The sequence below is a fragment of the Cucurbita maxima genome, unplaced genomic scaffold (assembly GCF_002738345.1).
Source record: "Cucurbita maxima cultivar Rimu unplaced genomic scaffold, Cmax_1.0 Cma_Scf00012, whole genome shotgun sequence".
In the NCBI taxonomy this organism is placed as follows: domain Eukaryota; kingdom Viridiplantae; phylum Streptophyta; class Magnoliopsida; order Cucurbitales; family Cucurbitaceae; genus Cucurbita; species Cucurbita maxima.
In genome coordinates this window covers 1079801-1091610 of record NW_019272028.1, presented here as the reverse complement: position 1 = coordinate 1091610, position 11810 = coordinate 1079801, and the positions used below count along the sequence as shown (strand labels likewise).

Genomic DNA, 11810 nt, shown 5'->3' with positions numbered 1-11810 from the left:
AAAAAAAAAAAAAAAAAAAAAAAAAAAAAAAAAAAAAAAAAAAAAAAAAAAAAAAAAAAAAAAAAAAAAATCTAGGTTTCGTATACTGCAATGCAATTTCTGGTGAGCTGAGATTTTCATTTCTGTATTATTCGTAATATTATAATTGTGATGGATTTATTTCTTCCGATTATTTTAGTTGTAATATCGTTATTAGTTTTCTTTAGGTAATTTGAAGAACAATTTTGTTTAAATAAAAAAAAAATTACACATTTTAAGAGTTTTGCATAAAAAAATAATAATAATGGGAGTAAAATAAAAAATTAGATCTTTCTACGTAATCATTAAGATATCTACAGATTATATGTCGTACAATTTATTAATTTGTTTGTATTTTATCTATCAATTGTATGATACACGAGCAAATGAGAGATACATGATTAATAGATACCACATTCGAATAGAGAGCGTGTTCCAGATATGAAGGTGAAGAAATGCTTAAAATAACTAAAAGTTATAAAATATAATAAGAAGGTGACACTTATAGAACATTCTGCATTTGATAACCTCGCGGAATTTTTATCAAGAAGTATTTAGGGGAAGACAAAACGTGCAATAGAAATATGATCTAGTGTGTTCTTGGTCCTAAACCCTACGTGTGGGTCATGAATATTTTGAGTTTGTTGTCGTTGACATCTACATTGAGTACGTCTCCTATCAATGCCAACAACAATTAGTTTCCTAATCTAATGAATGATGTCATGGGCAAATATAACACATTTCTCAATCCACCTTTTCATTGGGACTATGAACGTGTGTCGCGAGTTTCAAATCTAACTCTTGTCCCAAAGTTCACGAGTCATACATAGAACTTGCATACTATTCGTGGCACCAGTGGACAGATTTTATTTTTACATGTTTTGCCATCTCGCACACGTAAGTTACCTTACATTGTAACTATTAGACATGAATCATGTAGTTACACGTATACTTAGCACACGAGTTAGCTCAATCGATCCACATACACAACTCAAGTATCCTATTCGTTCGAGCAAGGAATAAACTCCGAGTGGTTTCGAGTAGAGTATTCAATATTCAAGACAAACGATCAGCCTAGTTTGAGGTTAGCCCATGGAGTATCAGAACAAAGCAAAGGGCTTAAAGAAATGAAATAAAACTGAGGCTTTCATTACAGAAACACAGGCAAGGTAGCGGCGAAGGCCAAGGCCAAATTCCAGAAGCAGCAGTTTACAGTATCAGAGGTTGTTCAAAGAATGAAGCTTCCAAGAAATGAAACGGAGAATCATAGGCAATCAGGATTTGAAACATTTGGTTAAAAAGAATGAATGCATAATCATCCCAAGATTTTCAGAGACTTACTGTTCTTCATGATCAAATCAGCTTTGTTCTCCATCTTCATAGGCAATGGAGCAGAGAATGAAGAACCTCCATTGCCACTGCTCATCTTTCTTCCTGGGTTTCTTTCTCCATCACTCATCTCTCCATGAGCTTCTTCTTCATCATCCTCAGCTACCTCAGAAAACTCCTTAATCTCCACTGCTTCATTGAAAATATCCTCCACAAGTTCATCACCTGAATCCCTTTCATCCCTTTCATCCAAAACACCATAATCTTCATGTGGGCTATTGCTGCCTAAAACCCTAAATAAGCTACCATTCTCAGCAAATCTAACACTTTTCTTCACTCTAGGTTGAATTTGATGGCCATTTCCAAGATTTTGATCTCGAGTTTGATCACGGTTCTTGTCATGGATTCTAGGGGATTCATCCTCCTCCTCCTCATCATCATCATCACCAACATGGTGAAACCTTTTAAGATCCAAATCTCTCCCATCATTCTCAAAAAATTTCGAACGCTCACAAATCTTTTCTATTCTGCTCTTTAATTTCTCGATAGTCCCTTTCTGATTCTCAGAGTTCTTAAGCTGCTTAGGGGTAGAAACTCTGGATTTACTAACATTTTGGCCTAACCCTGTATTTTTCATTGTCTTGAGTGGAAGCCCGCCGTTCCTCTTCACAGATAAGTTATCAATCCGATCCAGAAACTGAACCAAATCTCTGCTAAGGGATTTCTTGCTACCTTTGACCATTGGATCATTACCCTGAGAAGAAAATCAAAGGAAGATACATTGAAATAAAGTAGAAGAACGAAAGTGGCAGCGACCGAGTTTCAATTACCTGAATGGAATCGAGATGGAGAAGCAAATCCATTATTTCGAGAGAAATGGCATTACGATCAAAGTAGAATTCGTTGCAGAGCGACGATTGAAGAGATTCAAATCTAGATTTGATGATGGCGAGATCTTTAAGCTCTCTTAGTGCTCTCGATCGGCGAACAAGGAACGCTCGAAAATAGGTCTGGATTGTACTGGCAGCAACTTGTCGGAGAGATTGGGGAGGAACATGAGAACCAGAAACTCGATGGAGAGAGGATTCGAGGGCTTCGATGCGAGAGACAAGAGAGGAGATAGTAGAGTGGTGGATGACTTGGGGGAGCTCTTGCTCACGAACGCGCTTCGGATTTTGGGAACCGAGGGGTTGAAATTGGTAGTGTGATTGAAATTTCTTGGTACGAAGCGTTGGGTAGTGAGACAAGTGCTGGAATTGAGCCGATTGAAGGATTTGAGAAGCAAGAGCTTGGAGAAGGGGGTCGGAGGGAGACGGCGGAGGAGGAGAGGGGTGGAGGGTTTGGAAGCAGGGATTGGCGAAATCGCCGCCTTCGCAGCCGCAGCAACAGGCGGAGGGAAGATGGGTTCGGTGAAGGTGGAGGTGGGGTTGATGAGGATAGTGACGTGAAGCCATTAGAGGCTTCAAGATCGAAGCTTTCAAGGGTTTGGGCTTGGAGCTGAAGAAGAAGATGAGAGAGCCACCACGACGGATGTGTAAGAAAGCTAAGTAAAGGGGCTTCGATTTTGATAAACTTTTGTTTTTACTTTTAATGAGGATTTGACCAAAATCTTATGAATTGACTTTTTATTTTATACTTTAAACCACTAAATGCTAAATTTGATTGGTTGAAAAATATATTTTCCAACAAAAATAAAATAAAATAAAATTGCAACTTTAAAAAATTGATATATATATATATATTTAACTCATAGTAATTTTAATTTCTAGATATTGATGATTAGATACACGGTTTGTTCGGTGTCACACCCTAATTATGAAGAGAGTAAGTTATAACTTTCACGTTGCGACAAGAGAAGCAACGACCCTCAAATGGCGCTCATTCGACCATGTGAAGGCCTAGACGAGTGCCATGATATAGCCAATAAGAATGATGCATCATCTAACACACCATATAGAGTGACCATTGAAAAGAAGTCAAGACATAAACGAGATAAGACACCACACAAGCAACATGTGTGGTCAAACAAGCTTGGATTCTGCACAAGCGCTGTTTGATTGCTCGCCTAAGGTACAACTAAGCCACAAAGCCAGACGAATAATGAATATGGTGTTTGAGTTCCCGTTGTCTAATACCAAACCTATAATATTTATAAATTAATAAAAATGCAATTTCGTAAAGCTATGGGTAAAATCGTAATAACCTACCATCTTTGGGCCTCTTTTTGTATCACAAGTAGCCCAGCCACAACGGTTGGTAGTAGTGTAAGTTAAATCCATTCAGACCAAGCTCCACTAGGGTTAATCCAACGGTTTTGAGAGCCGAACGCAATTTCAAAACTTTCGATCAGACGGCCCACAAATACTAGCCGTTACACAGAGCGTTTTGTGCTCAACGTTCCATTTTTCCTCTTCTTCTCGAATATATCCTTTCAATTCAATTCCCTTTCGGTTCCGAAGACGATCGAATCCAACTCAACTATCCGGCGGCGGCGGCGAATTGTGTTACCAATTTTTCTTTATCTGTATTTTAGTTTCAGGCAAATGGGTCCGATCGGCAAGAACGGTGGAACAGTGACGCCTGTGAAAGACTCATGTGGCTCTAGATCGAAGATGATTCAAGAAGTTCCGAGGCATTCTGAGAATACGAATCCGAATTTCAACGATTCGATTAGCCCAGTTCCGAAGCACGCGAAATCCTCTCCCTCCGTCAAATCTGCAAAGGCGACTCAGAAATCGGCCGCGAAAAACCCCAAGGCGGTTATGAACTCTCCGAAATACAAGATCAGGGAGAGGAAGTTCGTGGTGGCCAAGAAGAATTTGAAGAAGGAGAAATCAGGGAGATCTAAGACTGATTGTAAGTGTGAAGTTCAAATTGGGAGTGGTGCGAAGAAATGTCTGTGTATGGCGTACGATACTCTGAGGGCTTCTCAGGAGGAATTTTTCAAGAATCAGAGCGGTGGAATTGGGGAAATCGATGAATCAGAGCAGATTAATGAGACAACTAGGGCTGAGATTGAAATTGAAGAAGAACTGGAGAGGAAATTGATGATTCAAGACCTTCAAATCGAAGACAGGGCTGAATCAGAGAATCGTGATGTTAATGGTGAGAGCGAATCGCCTGAACAAATGAGTAGTTCAATGATGAAGAGGCGAAGGAACAGTATTATAGAAAGAGGATCTGGGAAAGTAAAAAATTTGGTAATGGCGTTTGAGAACCTCAGAACTACAAAGGTTTCAAAAGAGAACGATGATAATGAGGAGAAACAATTAGAAAACCAAGAGAAGCACATGGAAGAGAAGAGCAAGGTGATGAAATGGCCATTGCCAGGATTGGCTCCTCCGAAGGTGTCCGAAATGCAGGCTTCATCTTCTTTGTTTTGCCCATCGGAGCTGCTTTTGACATTGGAAAATCTTGGTTTGGATCCTCAAGCTTCCGTTTCGTCTTCTTGGGACGGACCGCATGGAAGGTTGGTAGCTTAGTTAATTTTACCACATTGTGATGGAGAATGAATCCCCTTGGGTTCTTATGGTCTAACTCTTGGTGTATTCTTTCCAATTGCAGCATTTCAAGTAGGACTTCCAATGGTGGTAGAAGAAGCAGAAGAAGTGTAAGCGAAGATGTCTTTGAGAAGATGATTGTCAATGAACTGTTGAGTTATCTGATTGGTAATTTTAATGATTGTTTTGATTTACAGAGCACTGAATCGGCTGGCACAATTGGTGGAAGTAGATGGAAGAAAAAGCAGCTGAAAATCACTAGGCAAAAGCCATTTAAGCTCAGAACAGAGGTAAGGAAGATGGAAATGGAGACCATAAAAATTCCAGCTTAACCTTACAATATTCATAACGTTTACTTCTTTGTTTCTTTTGAATTTGTAGGAAAGAGGAAAGGAGAAGGAAGAAGAGTTTCTGAAGAGGGTACAAGAAAGCATGATAGAGGAAGAGAGACAGAGAATACCAATTGCTCAAGGTCTTCCATGGACAACTGATGAACCAGAGGTAAACATCTTCAATTTCCTTTGCTCCATACAAGCGTTTTAATGTGTTGAAATTGTGAGATCCCACCTTGGTTGAAGAAGGAAACGAAGCATTCCTTACAAGGGTGTAGAAACCTCTCTCTAGCAGACACGTGTTAAAACTATGAGGCTGATGGCGATATCTGTTAGTGGTGGGCTTGAGTTGTTACAAATGGTATCAGAGCCAGGCAACGAGTGGTGTGCCAACGAGGGAAACGAAGCATTCCTTACAAGGGTGTTGAAACATCTCCCTAGCAGACACGTTTTAAAATCATGATACGTAACGAACTAAGGTGGACAATATTTGTTAGTGGTGGGCTTAGGGACAGGGCTGTTACAGAAATGTACCTCACCCCGGTAAATGCCACTCATGCTTAAAACTAAGTATGCATTTCCATTTGCAGTGTCTTGTAAAACCGCCTGTGAAGGAAAATACAAGACCAGTGGATCTGGTTCTCCACAGCGATGTAAGGGCAGTGGAACGCGCCGATTTTGATCATCAGGTGGTTTTTCGATCTTATCTCTTAAAATGGAAAGAAATCCTCCTTTGTTGATCATTGTAGAAAGTATTATGTATGGAGGTAGCAAAGAAGTTAGATTATTAAATCCATGTTTGTTTTCTGATAATGAAGGTAGCAAAGAAGTTGACACTGTTAGAGCAGTACAAGATGGAAAGAGAGAGACAGCAAAAGGTTGAAATGGCTATCAATTTATATATGTTAGTTAGTTTGTCTGTTTGTTTTCTGCATCTGAAACATGAATGGGGTGATATTTATGATACCTAACAGATGGCTGAGGAGGAAGAAGTAAGGAGGTTGAGAAAGGAATTGGTTCCAAAGGCACAGCCAATGCCTTACTTTGATAGGCCCTTCATCCCTAAAAGGTACAGAACAAAAGTTGTTTCAATTTCAATTTCTTTTGAGAGAAACTTGAGATGAATGCTTTGTTCTTGTAAAGGTCAGCAAAGCTTCCAACTTTACCCAGAGAACCAAAGTTCCATATCCCACAGCAGAAGAAGATCAAATCCTGCTTGTCTTGGACTGATGATATGATGAGCCATTATAGCTTCCAACAACAATGAAGGAAGAAGAAGAGGAGAGGTTGCTTGTAGAGAAACAAACAATTGTCTGTTCAAATTTTGTGACATAGTTGTTCCCCCATAAACATATCTGTTCTCTTTCTCTCTTTTAATTTCGATGGCCATTTGTTTCTGATGTATTCTTTGGCAGAGCTGATATAGTATTACAAATGAAGCAACCAATTATAGTTGCTGCTTGCTTATAGACATATGCCCGCCCAGAGCCCTCTCTTCTTAGTATCTTAAGATTTTTACTCGACAACCAACCAGCCCTTTTCAAATAGGATTTATTGCAATGGGAGGGCAAGAAACAAAAGTTGAATAAAACTTAGAATTGCATTTTAGGACGGTCCAAAATGCCGCTTTCTCTCTAGTATCCTAATATTAAAGGAAAACAAAATTTTTTTTTTACTCTCTATTATCCTAAAACATTACTAGTGCTTGGACTTTGTTAAATCTTGTTAAATCTCGTCTCTAAGAGGAACACAAACCATTCCTTAGGAGCGTGTTGTTGAAAATATCTTTCTAGTAGATGTATTTTAAAACTTGTGAGTCAGACATCAATACATAACGGGTCAAAGTGGACAATATCTATAGGTAGTGGGCTAAGGCTGTTACAAATGGTATTAGAGTCAAGATGTTGTCCCCCAAGGAAAGTGGATTATGAGAACTCACCTCTCTCCCTAGTTTTGTTAGACTTAAAGCCTATAACCTATAACTCAAAACCCTAATTTGAAAACCAAAATTAATTGGACTGCTTGAGACTTCAAAATTTTGTTGTGCACGTTTATCAAGCATACTTTTGGGTTTAATTTTATTTAATTTTTAAGTTAATTCTTATTAGCGGATCTATATTATATATTATATATAATATGGAGATTAATTCAATCAGCTATAACACACAAAATTCTATTGGAAACTTACGGATTAAAATGAGCATATTCAAACGATATAATTACGAACAGTGGAGAAGATTCAAGTGGACAAACTCTAAGATATGATATCACAAAAATTACTATAAAGGTCTGATGCTAAGCATATCAAGGTTACTGTTGACAATATTGAAAAACATATTTCATCCTGAAAACCCATAAATCATGACCAAGTAAATGAAAATAAAGTTTAAATCATCCAAAACCCACGAAAACAAGACTAAACTTATCTTCAACTGAATATCTTTCAACAGCTTACTCCAAAATTTTCATGGTGGTATCTCATCAGCAACCGCACAAATCTCTATTCACCAATCAAGGGGCAACAACAATCCGGCCAGCAACTTGGTCAAGATCCCGTCGGCCGCTTGATGTGATTCTTCTACCACTGTAACACATACGGAGAGAAAAATACATCAAATATGTTCGATTGACATTGAACTTGGAATATCAGATGTAAGGGGCAAAACCCAATAGAATTTTGCACTCACCCCTTGGGATCGACATCAACAATATTCATTTCCTGCAACTGTTGTAAAATGTGACGGGCAATAGCACCACTGCTCTCACAGAAGTGTGGAGGGCGACTTCCATTCCTCTTGCTTCCACCATAAATCCTCTTAAAAGCCCCCACACCGAGACCTCCCCTCAAATAGATTTTCCTAGCCATGGAGGCTAAAGAAGTTTGAAAAAGTAATCATGAGACAGTGAGGGAAGATGTTACATACATGATAGCAGCAATTCATATTGGTAGGTTTTATTGCAAGTGAATACATGGAATACAAATGGACGAGAAGAGGGGGGACTGACCAGCTCTCACATAATACCAATCAGGGTCATAAGGAGCAAGCTCTTTGAATCTTGCAGTTTTAACTATATCAGTCCATGGAGGAAGTTCAACCTGCTTGGCAATGATTGAATAGCAAGTTAAAAACAAATCCTAGTCGAATTATTTCGAACAAGAAATACTTTATGTACAACAAAGTGATAACACATCAGGGAAAGTATGTCAACTATTTAGAGGATTGGAATTAAAATCTTATAACAAAACTAGGGAGATTCCAAAAAGTTCAAAATCTCGTATTACGAAATTGTTTAGACGAAGAACATGTCACAAAATTAATTAGATCTCAAAAGTACTCGAGGGCATGTAAGAACAAAATACAAATAACCAGAACAACATATTCAAAGCGTGCGTGTTTCACAACCACCTAGACTAGTAACAACGGAATCTTCACCAAACATATAAAAAAAGCTACTCATATAAATCATAAGCACAATAAGGCTCTAACACATACAAATAAGGATCAACTAAAACCCTAAAACCTCCAAACTAGCCCGCAAAAGCTGAAAACAGAGCAATTACACCGAAACGAACCTAGCCTTCACTCCATGATCAAAATCTACATCCTAAAATGCTCTCTTTAATCCACATTCAACTTCTGTAAGCCACCAAATCAACAGAGGTGAAGTAGAGATGAAAAATCAATACCTTTCCAGATCTCTTAAGATGTGCCGCATAGGCTTTCACGAATTCGTGAGGAGAGACGTCCTTCACAGTCTTCGCCGTCGCCATGCTTGAGCAAGTGCAGATGATCGCGCTAAAGAGGAGAACTTTAGAAATAGGGCTTCCGCAACTTTTTATATTAGTTGATGCTTCATTTGGGCTCGGCCTGTTAGATTTCTGGTTTTTCATTTTATTTTTTATTTTTTAATTCAGTTTACTCTCTAATTTTAAAGTTTTTTATTTTTTAATTTTTATTCTAATTTTGACTCAACTATCTATGATTTTAATACTTCAACAAATTTTTAGTAAATTTTTTTATTTATTATTATATAAAATTATATTATATTTTTATGTAATAAAAATCATGACATAGGCAAGGATTAGTTTTCGTATGCCTATCCACACCATCATGATCGGAAGGTGTAAGGAGTAGTATGTGATACATTGTGTTTGAGTTAGAAGTTATTGATAGTATGAGTGGAGTCTCTTTCGTAGTAATAGAGAATTACTAATTATGATTTGTTAAGAAGTAGTCTTCTGTTGGGTCAGGGGTTTTGAGCATAGGTTTTCTTGGTCTTTATATGGGTATGGTAATCAGTATGCTACTTTTTGCTCCACTGAGTCCCACGTTAGTTAGTTAATTAAGTGAAGTATATTAACTCCAATGATATAAGACATTTTTTAAAAATCAAAAGAACGGACATGAGAGGTCATACTCAAAGTAGACAATATCAGTTATTTCTATATCCCAGGTTTGAATTTGCTCACTTTTTTCCAGGTTCCATTCTATCGGGTGAAGAAATTGTATGAAATTTGTCATGCTTGCATGAGGGCTTAAAACACAAGATTTGTTTGTTCAATCTTGTACAAAGTTGTGTTTCTTAGTGTTGATTTTGTAAAATAATGATCAGTAATAAGATAAATAATATTATTACTACTTCAAACCCACCACTAACAGATATTGTTCTCTTTGGTCCATTACGATATTAGCCTCACAATTATTAGGGATCGTTCCCCTCTCCAACCGATGTGAGATCCCACTACCTACCCACTTGGGATCTCCACACCCTTATAAGTTTGTTTCGTTCCTCTCTTCAACCGACGAGATCTCAAAATCCTCTCCTTTTGGGGTCAACGTCTTTGCTAGCACACTGCCCGATGTCTAGCTCTGATACCATTTATAACAACTCAAGTCCAACGCAAACAAATATAGTCCATTATAGTCCGTTACGTATCATCATCAACCTCACAATTTTAAAACGTGTCTACTAGAAAAAGACTTCTACGTCCTTATAAAAACTTTTCATATTCATATTGTATATCATTTTTACATTTGGGTCAATAGCCTTTCAAAAAAACAATGAAATCTTAAGAGGTGAAAAAAGGTGTCAGAAAGTCGCTGAAGGCCAGCATCATCAAACAGCAAAGTCAGATCAAATGGTGGCAGATCAGAACAGTTCGCATTACAGTGACTGAACAAAAACTGGTCCAACTCCAGAGAATCAGGACAATTAGTCCAAAGGAATCTTGAACATGAAAGAAAAGAACATTGAAGGAAACTCATCCACTAACTTTATCCTCGTAGAATCAAATAGCCCCCACAAAGCTGGAACATTTATTATAATATATGCAAAGAAAAAGACTTGGTTTTGGATTTGTTTCATGAATCCCATTATTATTCAGAATGTCTTTGAAAATGATATGATATCAGCTTTCTCTCACATCATCTTCCCAATCATGAGTTGAACCAGATACTGACATTGACAAAACAAGCTATACCTGCTTTCAGCCAACCAACCAAACCACAGAATCTTCCGACAAAAAGGAAACTTTAAAAATCATAATGTATTAGGAATGCAAGAAGAATATCTTCTTGTCCTATATTACTTCATAAATGTGTTCTCTTTTGGCACTTAGGAAACAGTCAATGTCTGTCATTCCCAATCAATGAACAAGCTTACACGTGACCAATGAAAAAGAAATAAATTAAAAGGAAAAAATACGCATTTGTTGGGAACTTTAGATTTTAAAACCAGAACTTTTACCTTTTTCACTGTTATATTCGCTTGGTCTTCAGGATGCCAACTTCATCCATGCTGATTTCCTCAACTTTTTCTTAAAAATAAACCTGAAAAAGTGATACAGTAGAAGAAAAACTGCAAAAAACAAGACTAGTAATACACAGAGCAATAAATTGGCAGGCTAGTTTCTCTAATTTACGTATCGGAAACGCAATATTCGATAACCATACCCAACATCATCCTCTCTGAAGAGTTCACTTCAGAATAACTTGTTCCCCCTGGGAAATTCATGAAAATTTACATGATACATTATAACACTATGTACTTTACCAAAATAAACAACGGTTTGGCCTAGATTTGAAAAAGAATGGATGGCCTCAATTATCAAAAGCTTCCACCATATGAATCTATTCTTGTATCCTGTTTCTTCTACGGTGCCACATCATGTCAATGCAGAGATCATAGACAAAAAGACGGGCAGGATATGGTTTGTATGTCGATGTGACTAGGGAATTAGTTGTGAGGGTCCAATTAACTATTGCTACAGGGAAAGGCATTGTACACCCTCCGGAAGATGACTGGGAATGGGGTGTGCAGTTACATATCTTTGGGGGCATGATTTTGGTGCCAATGTAACTAATCCATTTGATGATACATTTCCAGAGAGTTCTGCTTGACGTATGTGAAACTTCGCAAAACGATTAATGACAGAAAATCGCTCCAAATCTTGACATTCAACCATTAAGTCCACAATGGAGGCTGTCCTTTCCAATCTGCACACCAAGTGGCATAACTCAGATACTAAAACTAATGTTTAGGAGGTTGTAAACTGCATCTTTCTAGTCTTCTAGCAATTATTAGAAGTTTTTTTGAAAATTTTCCCTTTTTCTGCTTTTTTTTTTTTTTT

The 11810-nt window shown here is 37.6% G+C and overlaps 4 protein-coding genes across 9 annotated transcripts in view; 1 reads left to right on the top strand and 3 right to left on the bottom strand.

Annotated features, from left to right (window-relative positions):
* Positions 1–608: 608 nt before the first annotated feature.
* LOC111487725 (BAG family molecular chaperone regulator 8, chloroplastic-like) lies at positions 609–2911 on the bottom strand. 5 transcript variants are annotated; one of them, XM_023135236.1, is made up of 4 exons: positions 2178–2910; positions 1514–2101; positions 1360–1477; positions 610–693 (listed from the first exon to the last, which is right to left on the bottom strand). In XM_023135236.1, exons 1-4 carry the CDS (start codon positions 2799–2801, stop codon positions 632–634), a joined length of 1392 nt encoding a protein of 463 aa, XP_022991004.1. In that variant the 5' UTR covers positions 2802–2910; the 3' UTR covers positions 610–631. The 5 variants fall into 5 exon arrangements, with proteins under 5 accessions (XP_022991001.1, XP_022991004.1, XP_022991002.1 ...); XM_023135233.1 differs by having other exon boundaries at positions 609–693; positions 1360–2101; positions 2178–2911; XM_023135234.1 differs by having other exon boundaries at positions 617–675; positions 1360–2101; positions 2178–2911.
* An 879-nt stretch (positions 2912–3790) lies between these two features.
* Positions 3791–6650, top strand: LOC111487724 (protein WVD2-like 4). The gene is made up of 8 exons (XM_023135232.1): positions 3791–4816; positions 4912–4957; positions 5045–5137; positions 5229–5348; positions 5770–5868; positions 5998–6057; positions 6154–6248; positions 6323–6650. The coding sequence occupies exons 1-8, from the start codon at positions 3891–3893 to the stop codon at positions 6444–6446; spliced, it is 1563 nt and encodes a 520-aa protein (XP_022991000.1). The 5' UTR covers positions 3791–3890; the 3' UTR covers positions 6447–6650.
* A 764-nt stretch (positions 6651–7414) lies between these two features.
* Positions 7415–9003, bottom strand: LOC111487728 (40S ribosomal protein S19-3-like). The gene is made up of 4 exons (XM_023135241.1): positions 8868–9003; positions 8186–8276; positions 7867–8050; positions 7415–7763 (listed from the first exon to the last, which is right to left on the bottom strand). The coding sequence occupies exons 1-4, from the start codon at positions 8949–8951 to the stop codon at positions 7691–7693; spliced, it is 432 nt and encodes a 143-aa protein (XP_022991009.1). The 5' UTR covers positions 8952–9003; the 3' UTR covers positions 7415–7690.
* A 2002-nt stretch (positions 9004–11005) lies between these two features.
* LOC111487723 overlaps positions 11006–11810 on the bottom strand; it is a 7885-nt gene continuing 7080 nt past the window's right edge. For both annotated transcript variants that reach the window (XM_023135230.1, XM_023135231.1), the window contains exon 10: positions 11006–11676. In XM_023135230.1, the coding sequence (XP_022990998.1) occupies positions 11445–11676 (232 nt within the window). In that variant the 3' untranslated portion in view covers positions 11006–11444. The remainder of the gene's footprint in view (positions 11677–11810) is intronic.

Coding starts and splice junctions, on each gene's coding strand:
- LOC111487725 (XM_023135233.1), bottom strand. CDS start 2,801: ATGGCTTCACGTCACTATCCTCATCAACCCCACCTCCACCTTCACCGA. Junction 2,102..2,177: donor TCCATCTCGATTCCATTCAG/GTAATTGAAACT, acceptor TTTTCTTCTCAG/GGTAATGATCCAATGGTCAA. Junction 694..1,359: donor TGATTTGATCATGAAGAACA/GTAAGTCTCTGA, acceptor TGGCATTGATAG/GAGACGTACTCAATGTAGAT.
- LOC111487724 (XM_023135232.1), top strand. CDS start 3,891: ATGGGTCCGATCGGCAAGAACGGTGGAACAGTGACGCCTGTGAAAGAC. Junction 4,817..4,911: donor TGGGACGGACCGCATGGAAG/GTTGGTAGCTTA, acceptor TTCCAATTGCAG/CATTTCAAGTAGGACTTCCA. Junction 5,869..5,997: donor GCGCCGATTTTGATCATCAG/GTGGTTTTTCGA, acceptor CTGATAATGAAG/GTAGCAAAGAAGTTGACACT.
- LOC111487728 (XM_023135241.1), bottom strand. CDS start 8,951: ATGGCGACGGCGAAGACTGTGAAGGACGTCTCTCCTCACGAATTCGTG. Junction 8,277..8,867: donor ATCTTAAGAGATCTGGAAAG/GTATTGATTTTT, acceptor ATTGCCAAGCAG/GTTGAACTTCCTCCATGGAC. Junction 8,051..8,185: donor TTGGTATTATGTGAGAGCTG/GTCAGTCCCCCC, acceptor AAACTTCTTTAG/CCTCCATGGCTAGGAAAATC.